Source organism: Nicotiana tabacum, chromosome 23, assembly GCF_000715075.1.
Source record: "Nicotiana tabacum cultivar K326 chromosome 23, ASM71507v2, whole genome shotgun sequence".
NCBI lineage: Eukaryota > Viridiplantae > Streptophyta > Magnoliopsida > Solanales > Solanaceae > Nicotiana > Nicotiana tabacum.
The window spans coordinates 83,881,262-83,903,946 of NC_134102.1; the positions used below are offsets into that span (position 1 = coordinate 83,881,262).

At 34.3% G+C, this 22,685-nt stretch overlaps 1 protein-coding gene and 1 non-coding gene across 4 annotated transcripts; both read left to right on the top strand.

Moving 5' to 3' along the window:
- Positions 1-683: 683 nt before the first annotated feature.
- LOC107798829 (putative phospholipid hydroperoxide glutathione peroxidase) lies at positions 684-12,779 on the top strand. Of its 3 annotated transcripts, XM_075246917.1 has the most exons (7): positions 691-962; positions 1,521-1,594; positions 2,038-2,102; positions 2,603-2,727; positions 3,438-3,599; positions 4,523-4,610; positions 12,531-12,779. In XM_075246917.1, exons 1-6 carry the CDS (start codon positions 711-713, stop codon positions 4,559-4,561), a joined length of 717 nt encoding a protein of 238 aa, XP_075103018.1. In that variant the 5' UTR covers positions 691-710; the 3' UTR covers positions 4,562-4,610; positions 12,531-12,779. The 3 variants fall into 3 exon arrangements, with proteins under 3 accessions (XP_016477346.1, XP_075103018.1, XP_075103017.1); XM_016621860.2 differs by lacking the exon at positions 12,531-12,779 and having other exon boundaries at positions 684-962; positions 4,523-4,869; XM_075246916.1 differs by lacking the exons at positions 4,523-4,610; positions 12,531-12,779 and having other exon boundaries at positions 3,438-4,369.
- A 4,112-nt stretch (positions 12,780-16,891) lies between these two features.
- On the top strand, positions 16,892-16,990 carry LOC142177722 (U6 spliceosomal RNA). Its single transcript, XR_012706282.1, has one exon. It is a non-coding gene; the product is annotated as a U6 spliceosomal RNA (small nuclear RNA).
- Positions 16,991-22,685: the final 5,695 nt, after the last annotated feature.

The following is a 22,685-nucleotide window of genomic DNA, read 5'->3' on the forward strand; positions in this document are numbered from 1 at the left end:
GTATAAGAACTATTCCCTCCATCATAACTATTAAACCTCTTTCCTCTCCTGAAAAAATAAATTACTATTACTATTTAACATATACACGAAAAACATAACAAATTATAATGATTTGCAAAGGCAAACTGTCGAGGAAATATATTTTAAAATTTGGTCAATTTTTTCCCCATTAAATCTAAGATAAAATAATTTTTTTCAGCAGACATGATCATTGCGTTTGTTTCCAGTGATACAAAATGCGAGCTTAGTTTGTTATACATATATACCAATTATTACGTTTAGATTGTCTACTGTTTTTTGATACTATCAGGTTACACTTGGTCACATCAATGTCTAAAATGTCGTGTAACCTCAAAATTGAGTTATGTCGGACAATAAAACTTAACGGATGGTGTAAAAATTAATGTGCTTAGCCTTTGATGTTAGATTATCGTCGTCAAATTATATTGGTATGGAAATATGTAGTTCACCTTATTTAATTTATATAGTTGAGTAAAGTTTATTAGTGAAAATAATAGCAGAAAATAATCTTCATAATTACCTTTAATAATTTGTCTATTTCGCTTGTCCGAAAAGTTTTTGCTTCTACTAAAGCTATGAATGACCGCGAGCAATCGGAATCACTTGTAAATTAAGTAGCCATCTATATATAAAGTCATTGTCCAAACTTCAAACTCAAAGAACAAAACAACACAAAACATAAAATAAAAATGACCTCTATGGTTCTTTCATCGCCTTTGAATGCTTTACCACATTTAAAACTAAGAATAAACTCTTCTTCATGTATTTATTTATCCAACAAGATCTCTCTTGAATCCTCTAAATCTTCATTTAGCAATGGTGACTTCACTTTTCCTTCACCAAATTTCTCAACATTTGTATCAAAATCTCCATCTTTGAATGTTATCACTGCCCAAACATCTCCACTTGGAGAACACACCATCTATGAATTCCAAGCAAAGGTATGGCTTTTTCATTGTTATTTTTCACTTTTTTGTTTACATATTGGGATGTATATACTCTTCCCCTCCTTTGTAGTAATAATAGTTGAAAATTAGTTTGATGAAACAAAGCATCATTTCAAAATGTAAATTTTATAGGTTGAATAAGTTAATTTTCTCATATTAGCTAGTAATTAAAAGTTGTGGAGGAAATTAATTAGTAATGGAATGCTATCAAATATTTGACAAATAACCTCAAGATTAGAAGAATGTTACTACATTATTTAGAGCACAAGAATAGTTTTCTGGTAAACCTATCTATTTGCTTTGGTTTTTGTCACATATAATTATGTACTACTCTTACTTTAATTTCTTGCCTTTTTCCAGTTTGAGGAGAAGTCTAAATTTGGGTATCTGTTTTTTCTCTTTTTCTTTTTTCTCTTTGTAAGATTTTATTCTGTTGTTGTCTTTCTGCTGATAAGTTCCACTTTAATTAAGAGTTCAAAGTAATACTAATATTTATTCATTCTTTTATTATTTTTACAACTGAAATAATATTGTATCTCATCTTTCACACAGGAAAAGAGAAGAGGTCTCTCACTCAGTTGCTTTAGAGGGAAGGTTCTTCTGATTGTCAATGTTCCTGAGCAAGGGTATCCTATCATCCATAAAATGAGCATAATTCATTTAATTTGCTGATTTTTACTTTACCCCTTTATACTGAAACTTTGAGAAGGAGTATTAGCTTATAATTTACTTTATTTTACTTTTCTTACTTGTGTTTTAAATTAGAAAATGTCTAAGTATGTCTTTTATTCATTAAAATGGCTTCTCATGGGTAAATGTAAACTTGTCATATATATCTATTTCTTTATAAACAATAGTGTAACACCATAAAGGTATATGAATTTTTTTTTTCTAGTCTGCAACAGCAGTTTATAATATTTGAAATGATATTTCAATTAGCTTTATTTTTTAAAATATATTTTCAGAGGATTATCGAATATTATTTCACTTTAAACTTTTAGGAATTTACGTTGAGTACGTTGTGGTTAAATTCTATGTAAGATTGAAATTTTGCATATGCTGGTTTCAGTTCCGTGTGGACAGAATCGCAGTATGAATTACTCCATTATCTATATGACAACCATAAATCTCAAGGTAAGTAGCTTAAATTTTGTTTTTTTGTTTTTTTGTTGTTATATTTCTATCATTTTTATTAACAGCACTTATATATATTTGGAGCAGTTTATTAGATCGACCCTGCTATACGCTAATTATTATCCCTAGCTAGCACCAGCTTTATGATTTTTTTGCCTATGTATAATTGAGAATGATATAGTTTTAATCCATCTATTAAACATTATATGTACTAATTTTTGTTGCTCAAGTATCTTGATCTTACACATTTAATAATTCGACAATTTGATCTGAAAAATTATATTGAGTATATAGAAAATTATACTATGTATATAGATCAAAAATTACTTGTATAAATATATAATAAATTTTAAACAAACACTCTTTAGAAAATTCATCACACTCATAATCGTGTAATTTGTTATTGGTATAACGATTAGAAATAGGAATATTGATTTATCTTCTTTCACCGATGGCTTGAAAAAGAGGATATAAGAGGAATACTATTCCATTATACGTAGGGTTCGAGATTGCAGCATTTGTGTACGATAAGAAAGAAACTGATAAAGAAGGAAATGATGCACAAAAAGCACCATCAAGGGGACAGGTAGAGATTAATGCTGCTAGATTTCGAGTATTCGACAAGGTTTGTTTTTTCTCTTCCTTTTAGGATGCAAATTAAATGCATGATCTTATCTATACGACTCAATTAGTATTATCAATCACACTTCTCTTTTTCCCCTCCTTTTATTGAGTTACATTTAATTTGATCCCCTTGGAATTAGTTCGGATAAATATTCATTAACCTTTTGTAATAGTAATATTTTGATATCTAAAAACTACAAGTAATGCTATAGAGTTGATTTCTTGCCACTATAACTTAGAAAACTGTTGATATCTAACTAGTTTTCATAACAACTTTGGGCGTTTGGACATAAGAATTGTAAAATTTCGGAAAAAAAAGTAAAAAAAATTTCAAGTAAAAATGATATTTGAAAATTAGAGTTGTGTTTAGACATGAATATAATTTTGGGTTGTTTTTGAATTTTTGTTAGTGATCTGAGTAAAAATTTTGAAAATAACTTTTTGGAGTTTTTTAAAATTCATCTTCAAGTAAAAATTAAATTTTTTTGGTCAAATACTGATTTAGAAAAAAAGTGAAAGAAATTCGAAAACAAAGTGAAAAAATTTTCATTGCCAAACGGGCTCGAATCGTCTCGATGTAGTTTAAATATATCCAAAGGTCAGGTGTTTCTGAAACTAAACTATTCAATTACATGACTTGAGTGGATAAATAAATTCTCTTTTCTTTTTCATTTATTGGAAAATTTTAAATTCCAATATCAATAATAACAGGTAAAACTGAATGGTCAAAGGGCACATCCACTCTTTGTACATCTAAGGTTAAAATTTGGGAGAGGAGAACCTATCAAGAGTGAATTCCACAAGTTTCTCGTAGACAGAAATGGTGTAGCTTACAAAAGCTTCTCATTAGACACACCACGTCACGAGATTGAGGTATCTTTCTTAATAACAAATAGAGATTTAGTGGGCGTTTGGACATAAGAATTGTGAAATTTCGAAAAAAATAGAAAAAATAATTTTAAATGAAAATGGTATTTGAAAATTAGAGTTGTGTTTGGACATAAATACAATTTGGAGCTGTTTTTGAATTTTTGTGAGTGATTTGAAGTGAAAACTTTCAAAAACAGCGAAGTTTTTCAAATTTTCGAAAAATTTCAATATTCATTTTCAAGTGAAATTTAAAATTTTCATAGCTAAACACTGATTTCGAAAAAGATAAATTTTCTTAAGGAAATAAAAATATTTTATAGCCAAACGGGCCCTGAATATTAGTTAAATATGGATAATATTAGAAGTTAATTATTTTCCTATTTCAGAATACCAAAAAGTTGCTTATAAATGTTTATAATATAATACAACTGAATCTCCAAAATGTATAAAGTGAAAAACAATTTGGAAATTATAGTTTTGCTTTGTTTGTTTTCCTTTTCCTTTATCCTTTTTAATTTGAATATTTCATTCTTTCAATATTTCTAAAGAGGGTAAGAACATGTCAATGCAAAATAAACAAATTATAGTGAGTTAGGATCGTTTTACCCTCAATGTGGACTTTCGGAGTCTGAGTCCAAAGCAAGTAATTTATTTCTTTATAAACTTGATGTGGTCATACTTTGAGCAATCTTGAACTAGAATTGGTAATTTTCACTTTTCTTTTAAGAAAGTTTCAATACTAATTTTAAATAAGTTTATGGGTCGGAGGAGTTGAGTAGTTTTTTTTTTTCTTTCTCATTTTTTCTTTTTGACCATGTTTTCTTGTTCAAGTTCTATATTCATATATATATATATATATATATATATATATATATATATATATATATCCAGACTCTTTTATTTTTCTCTCTTCATTCTTTTATCAGGATCACATCAAGCATTTACTCTTGGAGGATATAGATTGATAAAGTTTAAGCAACCCAATAAGATGGCGCATTATTTACTTTGACCTTGGTATTTTCTGTTCTTATATTTATCAAAAATTCTTCATACTTGATGTTATTGCTGATGATTCGTCAGGTAGAAAACAAGTTGAAAGTAAGAAATTTATGTCTGAATTAATTTATTATTGTCTTGCTTAAATTATGTGCCAGTGCTTAGTGTTAATTAAATTTTCCTTTGGTTGAGTTTGGCCTTGGTCGGACATGTAATATACAACAACAAAATGTACATTTTACTAGTTCTGTGGTAACAACCACACCTTAATATTTTACTGCATAAGTTTCGACTTGTTATTAATTTAATTATTATAGGAGAATTACGTACGCCGTTCTTCAGTTTAATTATATCCACAAGTGGTAGAAGAAAAATCATTTCTTTTAATAAGTCAAAGGACTGTCCGTGGTGGGTAAGTGGCAACTGGCAGGTTGACTAGATTGACAAAGTTCTTTCGCTAGAGGAGAGGAAGCTAGTCGATCGTATGAAGGTTTGGGGTTTACCCATAACTTCTTTTTTATTTTCTTTATATTATTTTTAAAATTATCTGATATCCGATGTTTACTAACATGACTAATTACCAGATTCGTGTTGAGTAGGTCCACTAGAAAAAGGTATATTTACCAGATTCGTGTTGAGTATGTCACTAATTTTGAGTTATATTTACACTCATCACTCTGCATAAAATAAGATAAAAGTAATGTAAACATAATATTATTATAACTATAAGGAAAGTTAGCGTTCACAAGCAAAATTTTATAAAGAAAAGTTTCTGAATTTATCCCAAAAATTTATTGTGGCTCTAAAAAAGGGTCCTGCTTTAGGAGCACTGTTTGACTGTTTCCATAGAAAAAGAGGAGGCAAAAATGAATATGAAAGTGCATGGAGACCCCTCTTTCACCAACTCAAAAACTTTTAATCATATATTTAAGTTTTTTTAATTAACTAATCATATGTTTAAGGGTGAAAATCATTTATATCCCTCAAGTTTACTTTAAAAATCAAATTCATATTCCTCCAACTTTGATTAATTGTCCTTTTCGTCCTTTCATCCTACGCAATGTCTATTTTATCCTTTCATATTTTCAACTCCCCATATACGTAATACCTTTTTTATATTATCTAAATATTTTTAATTCATAATTTAAGAATACTATATCTTGTTATATAATTTAATCTAAGTTCACTAACATTATAAATAAAATAATCATATTATGAATTTATTACAAAATGTATTGCTACTTTATTATTATTATTATTATTATTATTATTATTATTATTATTATTATTATTATTATTATTATTATTATTATTATTATTATTTTAATATTATATGTATTAAAATACAAATAATGTATGCCGGTGTGTGAGAGAGAGATTTTAAGTTTCACTATTTTTATTATTCTCCATGTGTATATAAAATTTTGAGTTTTAATTGTTGTTAGTAGATTTTTTCTAAAAATTAGAATTAAAGTTCATGTAAAGTGTAAATAGATATGTTTTACAAATTTATTATAAAATTTACCTCTATTTTTCGCCCATTATTTTTTTAATTACCTGCATTATATAATTTTTAAAATATTCACTCTCTTTTATTTTTAATTTTGTAAATAGATTGAGTTTTGGTTGCTATTAATAAAATTACTGATACGAGTAGATTATTTATTATAGTTTTTTATTTTTCTCATTTATTTCACTATTGAATGTCATTAATTTATATGCTTGACTACTACTTCTTACTTTTTTGGTTTCGAAAAAGTTTTTTTAATTTGTCTATAGGTAAGTGGATAAAATAAATTAAAATAAAAAATATCATTATATTAAAGAATAAAAATAAGAGATAAAAATTATAAAGGATAACATAGATATTTAAAGAAGTCACCTTAGACAGAAGGATAACATAGATATTCAAAGTTTCCGAATTGAAGATTACTTTGATTTTTAAAACAAATTTGAGAAATATAAATAATTTTCGCGCAATGAAATAGATAGAAGAGGGAGGGGGGAGGGGGGGGGGGCACTTGGTTTCCTCCACCAACCCCACTAACTAAATAACGAATTAAAAAGAGATCACATCTCCACTATAAATAACCATTATTATCCTAAAAGCTTTTCAAACAATATCCCATAGCAAAACATTCATCTTATTCCTTTCAATTTTCTTTCCTACCACAATTCTAACCGAACAGTATGGCCCCAGCTTCTCAATCTGAAACAACCACCAACTCCTCGTCAGAGAAACACAATTCTGCTTGAAGTCTCCCCTACCCCTTTTACTGAATGCAAGCATACCACAAACGAAGGGTTCAAGCCCTGAAAGGCTATGTATTTATAGAAGTATATCCAGTTAAGGATGTAAAACCTAGTGTAAATAAACTATAAAAGAAAATGATAAATTTCAATACATTTGCTACAATTCTATTGGCTAAGTAGTAACCTACATAACAAGAAAATGATTCCTTTACAATGATATGTCACACGTATGGAGCATGTGAAAATAAGCTGCACTCATTTAATCTGGACGGCTCACAATTGATCTACCAATTTAATCATCAACGTTCAAAGATGAGCCACGTGTCAAATTCCCTTTCACATTTTATGTTTCTCATTCTGTGTAAACTCCGAACTTAATGTTTTTGTCAGAAACCCTAGAGTCATCTTCTTCATTGTGCTTTCATCTTCATTCTTCTTCTGAAAGAAAGCATGAGAGGCCATTATCTCAACATCCTCCCTCAAGTTGGAGGGGACGGAAGTAACACTCAACTTGCTAATAGCAAAATTATGAGCTGGGCCTGAGAGAGATTTGGTGAAAAGATCAGCGAGTTGTGACGAGTAAGGAACGTATGCGAGTGTAATTAGACCGGAAAGATACTGTTGCCGAACAAAATGATAGTCTAATTCCACGTGCTTGGTCCTTTCGTGAAATACTGGATTCCGGGTAATATGAATTTCCGATTTGCTATCAGAGAGAACAGGAACCGGTAAAGAAGGAGATACAGATAAATCCTTAAGTAATCGAGTTAGCCATGTCAACTCAGCTACAACTCGACGCATGGATTGATATTCCGCCTTAGCGGAGGACAAAGAAAGAGAGGCTTGTTTCTTTGATTTCCATGAGATGGGTGATCTTCCTAGTGCAATATATAAGCCACTGATAGAGCGACTGGATTCAGGGCAAGAAGCCTAGCCTGCATCGCAGAAAGCAACAAGCTTGAGAGAGGGATCCGAGTTCAAAATGATCCCTTTGTCCAGGATCTGAGCGGAGGTACCTCAGAACTCGAATGGCTGCCATATAGTCTGAAAGTCGTGGACTTTGCATGTATTGACTGAGCTTAAGGACAGCAAAGGACAGGTCTGGCCTTGTGTGAGTCAAATAGTTCAGTTTCCCAACACGATGACGATATACAGTGGGATTGGAGATCAAAAGGCCTTCATCAGCGGTGAGTTTTCAAAATGGTTCAAGAGGGGAGGACATACAAGATGAATTGGAAACATCAAATTCCCGCAATAAATCCAAGGTAAATTTTCTTTGACACACGATAATCCCTTGTGCTTCCTTGAGAATTTCCATCCCTAGGAAATAGTGCAAATTTCCCAAATCTTTCACTTTGAATTATGTACTAAGGAATGACTTAAGTGCTGAAATTTCTTAAGAATCATTGCCACTAATAAGAATGTCGTCTACATACACTGCGACAATAGAAGTTAGATTCCCAGTACTTTTAAAAAATAGAGAGTAGTCATTCATGGAGGAAGAATATCTTTTGAAACTTAAAGCACCTGCAAGCCGAGCATTCCAATGCTGTGAAGCTTGCTTTAAGCCATAAAAATACTTTTTGAGCAGACAAACATGGTTGGGACTTGGGGAAGACATTCTAGAAGGAAGTTTCATGTAAACTTCCTCTTGTAAATCTCCATGTATAAAAGCATTGCTCACATCTAATTGATATATAGGCCACTCCTTCTTAGCTGCTATTGCCATTAAGCATCTTATAGTGGTCATTTTGACCACTGGGGATAATGTGTCTGTATAGTTTATTCCTTCCCTTTGAATGTCTCCCCTAACTACTAATCTAACCTTGAGTCTCTCTATTGATCCATCTGACTTATGCTTGACTTTGTAAACTCATTTGCAAGGCAATGCCTTCTTTCCTTTAGGTAATAGCACCACATTCCAAGTATGATTCTCTTGTAATGTTGCAATTTCTGAGTCCATGGCCTTTTGCCAACCAGGATGCATAGATGCTTGAGAATAACTAACAGGTTCTTACACTTCTGAGATGGACTGCATGATGTATTGATTTTGTGCTGACAGGGCTCCAAAAGAGTAAACATTAGGCTTAGCAGGTTGTGCTAGACAAGAATCAGTAAGTTGAGTGAGGATGATGTTATTACAAATGTAATGCTTGAAGTGCCTTGCCCATTGAGTTTCTCTACTAGATCTTCTAGGTACAGGTGAAGTTAAGATATGATCATGAGAGTTGCTCCTAGGGAAATGAGAGCTGGATGGGTGGGAGGGGGGGATGTTTCTAGGTGAATGACCAATGTGAGGTGACTGGAAACCAGCTGGGATTAGGGAAGAAGGGAAACTCTGACTAGTTCCACTAGAACTAGGTGAACTGAGGTTGTGAGGTAATTGATCACTAGCAGGAATTGGTGTAACGACCCGACTTGTCATTTTAAAAATTTACGCCCCGTTTAGTGACTAAAGGTCTCGAGCAGCTTCGTAATATATATTATGACCCCGCGAGTGTGGTCTTGATTTTCGGAAGATTCAGAATTAAATTTAAAGAACAATTCTCATTTTGAAGCATAAATAGAAAGAGTTGACCAGAGAGTTGACTTTTGAGCAAACGACCCCAGAATAGAATTTTAATGGTGTCAATAGCTTCGTATGATAATTTCGAACTTAGGCATATGTTCGAATTTGGATTTGGAAGTCCGTAGGACAATTCGACGCATTTTGGCAAAAGTTGGAAAATAAAAGATTTTGGAAAGTTCGACCGAAGATTGAATTTTTGATAACGAGGTCGGATTTCGATTCTGAAAATTGGAACAGCTCCATTACATCATTTATGACTTGCGCGCAAATTTTGAAGTCATTACGGATTAATTTGATACGTTTCGGCGCAAAATATAGAAGTTGGAAGAATTTAAAACTCATAATTCGATTCAATGCGTGATTCGTAATTTCGGCATTGTTTGACGTAGTTTAAAGCCTCGACTAAGTTCGTATTGTATTTTGGGACATGTTGTTATATTTGGTTAAAGTCCCGAGGGCCTCGGGTGGATTCTGGGTGGTTAACGAATCAATTTGGACTTGAAGAAAACTGCTGGAATTTTGGACTTGCTGGTGTGATCGCTGCTGCGGAAGCTTGATCGCAGAAGCGACCTCGCAGAAGCGACCTCGCAGAAGCGAGATGCTTCTCTTAGAAGCGACTGAAGAGGGGAGATGAGAAGGCCGCAGAAGCGACAACTTGTGTGCAGAAGTGCAAGGTCAACCGCAAAAGCGACCATTTGCGCAGAAGCGAGCGATGGCCTCGCACCTACGATTCTCGTAGTAGCGGAAATGCTTCCGCAGATGCGAGGGTCGACTGAGCAATGCAATTCTGCAGAAGCAGATTTTGACTCACAAAAGAGGCTCTGCAGATGCAGCGACTGATATGCAGGTGCGAAATTGGGCAGAATGTTAAGGACCAAAAATGGTCATTTCGTCATTTTTATTTTTGGATTTTTGGAGCTCGGATTTGGGCGATTCTAGAGAAATGTTTCACAAGATTGGTTGGGGTAAGTGTCCTATATCCGAAAGTGATTATATTTCATGAATCTATGGTTATATTCATCGTTTAATGGAGGAAATTGAGATTTTTGTAAAAACTTTTCAAAAACGGAATTTCAAGATTTGGAGGACGATTTGTTATTGGAATTTGATAAAATTGGTATGGTTGAACTCGTATCGGAATGAGTATTCGGATTTCGAGAAAATTATATCGGATTTCGAGAGGCGGGCCCCACATTGACTTTGGTTGACTTTTTAGAATAAATTTGAAGTCGACATTTTATTATCCGAAATTATTTAGGATGAATTTTAATGAAGTTGTACAATTAATTTGGATAGATTTTAGCTGTCCGGAGGTCAATTCAAGCAAGAAGGCGATTTTGGAATATTGGCATAACTTCAAAAAAGTAAGTATCTTGCCTAACCACGAGTGGGAAAATTACCCCTTAGGCATCGAGTCTTATGTGCCATTTGTGAAATGCGAAAAGCCGTGTACGCGAGGTGACGAGTACGTACTCGGGCTTTTATGTGCAAAATATATTGGGTTAAAGTCTTAGGCATATTGTGTAGTAAATTAGATAATTGTTGGCATTTATTAAATCATTCATTTGCCATGCCTCAATTCGCGTTTGTTGAATTTATTTTTATATGACAATTTGATGTGATTATTAATTGTATATTTATGTGAATTCTGTGAGTTTGGTGATTTGATATTTCCTGAAAATAATTATATTAGGGATTTTCCATATGTAAATAATTAATAAAATAAGTTTAAACTGAGGCGTAAATATAATTATCAAGAATTTGGATTAATGAAGGCGTTGCCCTATACTGAGTAATTTCCATCTCTGTTGTTGTTTTGAGGTTTTATACACATTGTGTGGAGCCGTGGGCTATTTATTGTGAAATTAATTGATTTTATTATATCTTGGGAATTGGTTGTGGCCATTGGGCAAATTGTGATATGAATTGATTTTGTTATGTTGCCGTAATAATATTCCGCATAAATTGTTGTATTATTTGAGTTATTATTTTGAGGATATAAGCGTGGCATTCCACTGTTGATATTATGTGGGTATAAGGGTGGCATTTCACTATTATTGTGTTGGGATATTATTTGGGCGGGGTGATAAGGGTGGCTATAGGAGAGATAAGGGTGGCTATAGGAGCGATATGGGTAGCCATTGATATTGTCAGGGTGGAGGGATAAGGGAGTCTATTATAGGAGTGATAAAGGTGGCTATAGGAGAGATAAGGGTGGCTATTGTCAGAGATGATATGTGATGATGTGGAGTTATTGCGTTGGTAATTTTTATGTGATGTTGTGATTTTTTTTGTGTTTATTTTTATATCTTGTGCAATTTGTCTTATTGTTTCGGTAAACTTGATAATAGTCTGATCTATATTAAAAATGGGAGCCTGTGACTATTGCCAGGTGGATTATGAAATGAAATGTGGGCACGAGGTGCCGTGAGTAAATAATTATGATATTGACACGTAAATTGTCCGTGCAATTGTGATATGAAATGTCGGCATGAGGTGCCGTAGTTAAATGATGATGATATTGGCACGTGAGTTGTCCGTACAGTTATGATAGAGAAATTGGCACGATGTGACGTGGAAATATGAAAGTGAGTTGAGACCCGTATTTTATGATTTTGAAATGATGTGTCACATGGTGACTTTTATTCTAAAGATATTTATTTGAGGGAATTATATTTGAGAGAGATTTAATTGAAAGAATTATATTTGAAAGATATTTATTTGAAGGAATTATATTTGAAAGATATTTATTTGAAGGGAGTATATTCGAAATATATTTATTAAAAAGTATTATATCTTGAAGATTATTATTTGAGAAGCATATAGGCGAAAGATTTATATTTGAAGGACTAGGTTAATTGATGGTACTTGTATTTATTATTTGTTGAGCAATATTAATGGTGTTCTTGTTTCCCTGCTGTGTATATCATTGGTTGATTAATGTTTCTATTATTGTTATTTATTTTTTATTATTTTTGTATACTATATTACACAGGTTATTAGACTAGTGAGTGTCTTGACTGTACCTCGTCACTACTCCACTGAGGTTAGTTTTGATACTTACTGGGTACCGACTGTGGTGTACTCATACTACACTTCTGCATATTTTTGTGCAGAGTCAGGTATTGGAGATATCGGACTCGGACAAGTTAGAGTGTGATCGCAAGGACTTAAGGTAGAGTTGCTTGGTCGTCCCAGTCCTTTGGAGTCATTCTATTTTTATTGTACTGTTAATTTCTTATTCGAACAATATTGTATATTCGGTCCTCATGATCATTCAATGTATTCAGTTAGAGTTCGTGACTTAGTATTACCAGTTTTGGGAGGTGGTTATATTTGTTTCCGTGTTTGGTTTCGACCATTGTATTGATATATATTTAAAAAATGGCTTGGATTGTAATTATAATCGGCTTACTTAGTCTTAGAGACTACGTGCCATCATGACGCTTGTGGTAAAATTTTGGGTTGTGACAATTGAAGAGTCAAGTGAGTTTGCATTTGGTGAAGAGGAAACTGGTGGGGATATAGGATAAGTAGGATCTATTGGAGAAGAGATAGGGAATATAGGATCAGGAGAGGAAGGAGTAGGTTCAGAAGCAAAAGGATATCTATTCTCATAGAAGTGTACATATCTAGACACAACAATCTTCTTAGTATCTAATTCCAACAGTTTGTATCCCCTTTGCCCCAATAGATAACCCAAAAACATACAATCCTTTGCTCTTGGGTCAAATTTACCTCTTCCATTAGACAAGGTAAACACATAATATAAGCATCCAAAACTATTGAGTTGATCATAGGATGGAGATTGATGAAACAACACAGAAAAATGTGTCTTCCCTTTGAGAACCTTGGAAGGTAACCTGTTAATCAAATAAGTAGTTGTTAGCAAACATTCTACAATATGAACATGTGATTGAAACAATAATGCTCTTGCAATATCCAAAAGATACTTGTATTTCCTCTCAACTATTCCTTTTTGTTGAGGGGTTGATACACAAATTGTTTGGTGAAGAATTTCTTGTGAGGAAAGGAAAGCAGATTCTTGACTGCCTCTGTCAAGCTCAAATGCATTGTCTCTTCTTAGCTTTTGTACCTTGACTCCAAACTACCTTTCAATCATTACTAAGAAGTTTTTTAAAACCCCAAATGCATTGCTCTTTGTGCTTAACAGAAATGTCCTAGTTCCTCAGCTGTAATCATCCACAATAGTTAAAAAATACTTATATCTATTATAAGTGGGGACCTTGTAGGGACCCCAAACATCAACATGTATTTATTCAAATGCTATTTTTGTTTTGATTTGACTTAAAGAAAATATGAATCTAGTTTGTCTAGCTTTAGGACAAACATCATAAAAATATGTAAAATTAGGAGGAAAAGAAATAAACTGAAGTGCTTCATTGATGAAAAAGGCAAATACCCCAATCTAATGTGCCAAAGGTTTACATCAGAGATAGCATTTGCAGAAAAAGGAAAAGATACTAAATCCTGAACAGAATCACTATGCTTAAGAAATGAAGCTACATTTTCTTGATTACTATTCCTAGAGTTGATAGCAGTGGGTTCCAATAGATATAGTCCCTCTCTTGATTCAACAAAAACTTGAGCACTCTTTATTAAAGAGGCTTGCAATAGACATTGATTAGAAGAGAATGACATGATGCAAGGAAACTGCGAACATAACCTATTAACAGATAACAAATAGTATCTGAAAGTAGGTACATAAAGAACTCTCTCCACAATATATATTTAGGAAGAATGGATATCTATCATATGTGAGTGATTGTTATCCTAGAGGAATCAAGAAGATTTATGTGTAGAGACACAGGGAGGGGGGGGGGGAGATATAAAAACATTTGAATCAAAACACATATGTTCAAAGGCCCCTGAATCTATTATCCAAGTGCTGGAATTAAAAACTAAAAAATAAGATCCAGAGTATTTCATAATTGTACCAGCAACTGCATTTGCTTTCACTTCTGAATTTGAACTTCCTAAATCTGAAACTTTGACTTCTTGATTAACGCATCAATTGAGAAAACTGGTCCTTAGATAGGTGTTGTTCCAATGCATCATTGTGGTTGTTGTTAGCATCTCCTCCTTGTTCCTCTGAGAAAGCTCAATTACTCCTGATAGATCCTTGATCTGTTTTCCCATTTGTGAACTCAAAATTTTCAGGGAAGCCTATAATTCTATAGCAATCTGCCACTGAGTGTCCTGTTTTCTTACAGTAGGTGCAAGACACATTAGGATTAAATTTTGATTTCTTTGCCTTAGCAGTAGGCAGTTTTGGAGTTGGATTCTAGATCTCTAAAAACTACTTTGGTTCCTTTGAAACTGTGTTGTGAGTTTTTGTCTTTCATTCCCTTGTGGAAAACTGTTTTAATTTGGAAAACTCCCTTGGTTCCCTACCATGAAAACTGAGGAATCAGAGGAGAATAGAGGATTAGCATATATCTCTCTCTAATTCTCATCTTGAAGAATGAGTGAATAGGCATGGTTGATACTTGGCAGAGAGTTCATCATTAGGATATTTCCTCTAGCTTGACCATAGGCTTCATTCAAGCCCATGAGGAATTGAATCAATATTTCATCCTCTTGTGATTTATCCAACAATTACTTTCCATCGCACACACACGTACGGTTACACTTCATGTTTGACTTAATGAATCTAATTCATACCATAAACGCTTGAGTTTGGTGAAGTAAGTTGCTATGTCATTTGTTCCCTGTGATAATCCATGTATTTCTTTCTGTAGGTGATATAATTTTGTACCATTTGATTTCCCAAATTTGTGTTCAAGGCTAGTCCACAGATCCATTGCAGATTTAGAATAAATGACACGTTCTCCAATGTCTTTGTACAGTGAGTTCAATAACCAGGAGGTGACCAAGTCATTGCATCTACTCCATGGTTGATGGTCCTTTGAGGTTGCAGCAGGTGCTGGGCAACTTTTATTAATAAATCCCAACTTTTTCTTAACTGAGAGAGCTATCAACATAGATCTCCTCCAACCTTGAAAACATCTTCCATCGAAGACTGCATCCACTAGACTCATTCCAGGTGCATCTGAGGAATGAAGAAAATAGGGGTGATTTGGGTCTAGTTTGACTCTATTTCAAGCAGTGGCAGGAACTACAGAGGCTTCAGCAGCATCAGACATGATGAAATAGATGAATTAGTGACAAAAAATCATGAAAGAAGGATTGAATTCTCTAGAATCGAGATACTGCTCTGATACCATGAAAGAATAACATAGGAGCATTGTAGAAAATTTTTTGTGTATTACTTTCTGTGCAAGGCTATGTATTTATACAAGTATATCTATCTAATGTAAAACCTATTGTAAATAAACTATAAAAGAAAATGATAAATTCCTATACATTTGTTACAATTATATTGGCTAAGTAGTAACCTACATAACAGAAAATGATTCCTTTACAATGATATGTCACACGTATGGAGCATGTGAAAATCAGCTACACTCATTTAATCTAGACGGATCACAATTGATCTATCAATTTAATCATCAACGTTCAAAGATGAGCACGTGTCAAATTCCCTTTCACATTTTATGTTTCTCATTCTGTGTAAACTTCGAACTTAATGCTTTTGTCGGAAGCCCTAGAGTCATCTTCTTCATTGTGCTTTCTTCTTTACTCTTCTTCTTTGAGAAAGCATGAGAGGCCATTATCTCAACATCCCCGTGCTTATAACATTCGACCTTAAATTCCCCGTTATGGAAGGAGAAAGAGATGAGTTTAGGTCCAAGTATGATGATGAAAATGATAAATGTGACGTATTCATCGCGGGATATGCGTTCTTTTACGCGGACTATTCGTGCTTCTATGACAAACCCAAATCCTATTTCGAGAGTCTTTACTTTAGGGAAAGTTATAGAAAGTTGGGAATTGGGAGATTGCAACAATGGGTTCGTTTCGGTAGAAGGGATAGTTGCAGTTTGGAATAAGAAGTCATACGATTTTTACATTGATATTGGAGTTGAAATATTTGATGAGTTTAGGCATGGGAAGTTGCATGGTGAAGCTCTTCAAAAGTATGCTAATTAGGAAAACAAGGATGAAGAGGGGTTTTAGTGTCCTTTTTTCTCTTTATTTGCTTGTTTGATTGTCAAATATATCAATTAATTCGTAATATATTTTTTCTCTTTTTCTTCTTCTGGTGTATCAATAAAATGGTATTTTTCTATATCTGAGAACTTTTTAATTTTAAAATTCTCATTTTGGGATACTTAATGATATATTTTTGTAGCCATAAGAATATCATATAAAGCGATACTTTCAATATGTGAAATAAATCATTCACTTATTTTTTAACTCTATATCCGAGCATAGGTGGGCTAAGCATTTTGTACCTCATTATGGCATACTTATAAGAATCTTCCTACTAGTGAAAAATCTAAACAAAGTAAATTCTTCAAAACATGGGTAATCGAGCATAGTTAGCTCTATGATCCCTTCAGGGACATCCGATAAATTTGGAAGGGTACATAAAAGATCATGACTCCTGCGAAGGATAACATGCAGAAATCAAAATATTGTCTAATTTTTTATTTTTTATTTTAAAAAAGAGAAGCTCCACAATGGTTTTGACAAGAAATGAAAGAGGAGATAGACTGGTCCCCTTTTGGCATGCCGAGAAAAAAATCGTGTTTCAACTTAATGATTTATCCCGTGTACAACGTGAATGGAAAAATAGTACTCGGCCCTTCCTCCCAACTTATGTGATAGCATCTTGATTGGATACGAAGTTTAAGATTTAAAAAAAAACTTTGAAAGTAGTAATTTAAAACAAGTAATAATAGATATTTGCTTAACTATAAATTATCTCATTAAGGTTAAAATAAAAGTTTAAAATTAAATTATTTCTAAATATAAAAGAGAATCATTCTTTTTGTTATTTTAGGATACACCTAGACACATGATGGGAATGGGGGAGAGGGGGAGGGGTGAATAATATCTCGCCCGATTTTGCATGACAAAAACTCGGTTCTTTGACTTAACTATTCTACCACAAACTAAAACTGAAGCGTGAAAATATAAAGTACAAAAGCAGTTTTACCGGGAAGACCTCATTGATCAAGGGAGTAACAATTATGACCCACCCTCGCAGGATTTGCCTCAAAACTTCACTAACTTCAACGAGCAATTTTAGGTTACAACTCAATAACCAAAGGGACTAACTCTAGTACCTTAACCTTACAATCAATCCAATTATAGCTACTACTTTTAAGACTATAAACTCTAGCCTAGAAAACTAAACAAACTCTTCAAAACTTGATAACATACTGGCCCATGTCTAATCCGCACTCAATAGTGAGTGAAAATGGTCGTTGGAAGAATAGTACCCAACAAGAGTCGGGGTCGATTTTCACAGGGAGTTTAATAGGGGTATTACGGTGTACACTTAATGAGAATACGTGAAATAGCTCACATGCGCTTCCAACACAGAGTTTGTTGTTTTCTAAGTCTAAAGTTAACAACAATTGTAGACAATGAGAAGAAACTAGAAACCAAGTACTCCCTCCGTTTCAATTTAGATGAGGTAGTTTGACTCGACACGGAGTTTAAGAAAAAAGAAAAGGACTTTTGAAACTAGTAGTCTTAAAAGCTTAAGGGGTAAAAACATTGTGGGGCCATGACATTTGTGTGGTTATAAAAGCTTCGCATTAAGGGTAAAATAGATAAAAGAGTTTAAAGTTGAATTATTTTCAAATTTAAGAATATGTCATTTATTTTGGAATAGACTAAAAAGGAAAGTACCTCATCTATTTTGAAACGGAGGGAGTAATTGCTTTTTGATGTTTTTATCAAATGGAAAAAAAATCCTAGGGATATAACCTTCACCTAGGTATTAACCTAATGGGTAAATTATATTAATGCTTATTTTAGTGACCGATGCGTATTATAACTCTCAACTCTAAATTACCTACTCACTACCTCTCGGTTATACAGTAATTTTGCCCAAATTAGCTTTCTCAAGCCTAATTGGGTATCAATTCAAATAGTTAATATGAGATCAAGTGGGGGTTTCCCTATCTCTAGTTCAAACTCTTTAATTAGACTTAGCCAAAACCTTAACCAGGCCAATTTCTTGTTAGCCAAGTTTTTCTAGACTAAGTCCCCCTTTCTCAAGTAAGAACCAAGTTAAATAGGCATGGATCAATGTTTGCAACCATTAATTCTAGAAATAATGCATGAACAAGGCTAAATAATAAATGCCTAATCATAAACAAATACTAAATTAATCACCCATAAGGTTTACATACTAGGGTTGGGTCATAACCCTGGAGAAAATCTAGCTACTCATACTAGAAATTGAAGAAAACAAAGAAGAAGAACTAATGAAAGACATAAACTAATATTAAATTGATAAAACTAATAATTCTTCACTCAAAATAGTCACTAATTACCCAAAAGAGTAAAATATAATGGCTACAACACAGAATATTACAAAACTTGCCCTAAAAAGTATTTTCCGTCTATTTATAGGTGCCTGAAATTTGCTGACAAAAATGCCCTTCGGGAGGTTCTACGGCCACCCAATTCCATGTGCGGTCTGCACGTTGCTTGGCTCCTGCAAGTGGAGAGATTCTACAGCCGCACAATTCCATCTGCGGCTGCACTTCAGCTTCTGCGGTTGCACTTTTGGCAAGGATTCACACTTGGTTGTTTTGCACATTCTTTGAACTTTTTGAATTCTCGTCAATACGACTATGTTTTGTAGCCGCACATTTAGTATGCGGACCACACTTCTCCAAAAATCCCATGAGATTCAGGTGCTACTTCTACGGACCGCACTTTGGCCTGCATCACTCCTTCTTGCCTTTTTGAGCTGGAACACCTCTTTTTGAGTTATAATTCTTTGTTAAGGTCCAATTCTCTAACATGCATGCAATTTGCACAATTTTATTAGTTTTGGAAACAAGAATAAACACTTTCGGACTAAAACTAAAGCAAGAAGGTACTAATAAGTAGTTAAAATCTACACTTATCAACTCCTCCAAACGTAAGTCTTTGTTTGTCCTCAAGCAAATATATTAGTTCTTACCTCCTCAAAGTGAAAGGTCATTTCAAAGAGTCAATTGTAAGCCATTCATACTCAGTTGGGACCAACAATTACCCACAATACTCATAGATTTTAAACAAGGTGACAAATCACATATTATGCACATATAACTCTAATGTGACACTTGAGCTTCAAGAGTTGACTTCACTCATCAAGGACTCTTATTCTATTATGTAGATCATGGTGGACTCCAAACTTTTACTCCTCTGCCTTCCATTTTCCATGCTCACTTCAAGAATTAACACTCAATGTTTAGAGCAATGAAAGGTTCACTCGTCTCTCACAAAGGAATGTCACAAGTAAGGATTTAAGTACCATAGGTTTTCCCCTCATGTAGATCACCACTAATGTAGGCTCACTTGGTTCAAAATCAAGTAAGACTTCTTTCGGGTTATAATGAAGGCTTTTGGATTGGGGTAGGATACCATATGGGATAAGTGGTTGCGCCCTTCCTCAAGCACTCCACTTTATTTATTTCCTGGCATTTACCAACTCTTAGAGGCATTTCCTTTTCTTGGGGCTAGAGAGACTTGGAATCACTCTTTATTGTTCATTTCATTCTTTTTCTCCCTTGGTACTCAAACTAGAGATAGTTGCCTCTTTTTGGATTCATCAACCTTCTTTTTATTCTCTTTTTGGCATTTTCTCTTTTTTTTTTTCCTTTTCTTGCCTTCTCTTTACATAGAGATTATTTCTTTTCTCTTTTTGGTGTCTTGATACCTCTTTTAAATTCCTCAACTCTCCCTCCCAAACTTATGCCTTAAGCCACTTATTTCATAAGAGTATTAAGGAAGGTCCGGGTGCCAAGAGAGGATTACAAACAAAATGGGTAAAGGCTTGTAGCATGGTTACCAATAGAGAAAGGCTAAAGGCTCAAAGGGTTTGAGTAGGGATAAAAATCATTGGGTGGAAATAGAAAGCTCAAACGGACCATGGAAAGCCTACAATCATCTTCAAAACTAAGCAAAACTAGAATTCGCCTTGAAACATATTCGAGGCAAGTTCTAGACCTTTCACACAAATACTTGGACTAGCAACAAAACTCACCTCACCCCTCATGCAACTAGACCGTAAAAGAGGATAAAGTCTAAAGCCTACAACGATTACAATCAAGTTAAAGATCACCATGGTCCAATAAACCACCCAATGATTATCAAAGTCAACTCAAGAGTCTCAAAGTCACTAACTAGAGCTATTTTCATCCAAAAGCCTTGTTTCAAACCATAAGCATGCAGTTAAGTGCGTTGGTATCAAATGAAATATGAATAACTCTTTTTAGAGAATGACTTGATTAGGGATTTTATTCATTACTACTACTATTATTAGTACCTAAACACAAAAATAGACTCATTCCCTTAAGAAAGTTGTCACACCATCCATCCTCGGGAAGAGTCACCCGGTTCACACAAAAGACTACCCTTGGAAAGAACTGTGACATTAAGAAAACCAAAGGCTTATTATTCACACTACTACGAAAAACATGAAAACTACTAACATAAAAAGAAGCTAATAACAAAAACAAAATCAAAGTAAACAAATAAATAAGCTAATGAAAGCAATAACTAACTAAAGATAGATAAAAATAAAAAGAAACAAAATCATCCAATTATTACAATCCAAATGTATCATCAAATCATCAAATAAACTCCCCCTCCCCCCCTCCCCCAAATAAAAATAAGCATTGTCCCCAATGCTTAACAAAATAAGAGTAAAAGGAGAAAGGGTGAAGAAACTCCCTAAGCATCCTTGGACATCTCAGTGTCCCCAGCAGCATCAACCTTTGTTGTCTCAGCCAACTGAATATCATCATCATATCTGAGAGTGGCGGGAGTAGTGAACATCGCACGCACTGCATCAACAGTGTCGGCAGTAAGGCATGGCTCCTCAAACTGGCCAGCTGGAGCAACTTGTGTAGATAGATCTAGGGCGGTCTAGTCCGGATCAAGCAACATATCAAAGGGCAAATCCCCAGTTGTAGCTAGCCGGTTCACCCCAGCTCGTTGATCATCCATTGACTTCTTGCTGGCTTTTGACTTCCTTATCTTCTTGGCCTGCTTGGTCAAACCCTCAATAACTAAACCATGATGCACTAAAGTGTCCATAATCACCTTCTGATTGTCCAGAATGTTGCGCAACTTCTCATTAAGCTCAGTGGAATCCCGCGGTGCCTGTGTGGATGACTGCCCTGTAACATTACTGGAAATCTCAAATAGCTTTGAAGTAGTTGCCTTCATCCAGTTGTTGAGACTCGCAGAGCAGAAAGTGGGCATGTAGGTATAGGCACCGGCCTCAAAACCGGAGTAGGGACTACCCTAGGAGTTGTGGAAGGTACTGCAGAAGGAGCTGAAGATGGAGCTGAAGATGGCAGCTCAGGTATAGCAGCTGCTGCACTGGTAGAGAGCTCAACTAGTGTTGATGGAATATCATATGTGTCAGAAACCACCACCATCGGCTCATCAGACTAGCCAACAGTAGTAGAAGGCTGAGCATTCTTATTCGGGTTGCTCGGATCCTACAGCGAATGCCACTCAAATAGCTTTTTAGGCTTTACCTTTGTATCAAACTATTTGGGCTCTACCTTTGCATCTGTAAGGTACTTTGTAATAGTGATAGGGTAAGGGTAAGTAGTGTTAGTTTGCTGCGCCACCAGAGAAATGTTGGCTGACATCAGGACACCCACATTGATCAGGTACCCGGCCATAATAGAAGCCAACAAAACAGCACGAGGAACATGTAGGTTGTTCTCATTCTAGTATGGGTCAAGCCTGCTACACACATAGGTTTACCAACCTTTTTCCGCAAAGCTCAATGTACTCCGAAGAATAGGTACCCCAGCAGTAATCCATGGTGGAGGTGGTTCCGTTGCTAAGATCTCAGCAAGCCATAGCCAAGCCTCTTCTTTCAAGAACAACTTCTCTAAGTACTCCTTTGGCTCCACATCCTTAAATCCCAAGTACGCGTTCAACGAGTGCTGGTAAATTTCACCTTGAGACTGCGTACTTTGGTCACCTTTGCCCCTATGCTAATGTAAGAAATGTTGACATAAAACTCACGGACAAGGTGCTCCTTGAAATCCACTACTTTCTCAGTAAAAAAATCCATTCCTTTCTCTTCGTGAACTGCTCCAGAACTGCGGGATTGTATCTATTAAGATCCTTCAACAAAAACTGCCACTCAT

Excerpts from the sequence above, each read along its gene's own strand:
- LOC107798829 (XM_075246916.1), top strand. The coding sequence starts at position 711 with ATGACCTCTATGGTTCTTTCATCGCCTTTGAATGCTTTACCACATTTA. Across the intron at positions 1,595-2,037 it reads GTCAATGTTCCTGAGCAAGG|TTCCGTGTGGACAGAATCGC; the intron begins GTATCCTATCAT and ends TGCTGGTTTCAG. Across the intron at positions 2,103-2,602 it reads TGACAACCATAAATCTCAAG|GGTTCGAGATTGCAGCATTT; the intron begins GTAAGTAGCTTA and ends CATTATACGTAG.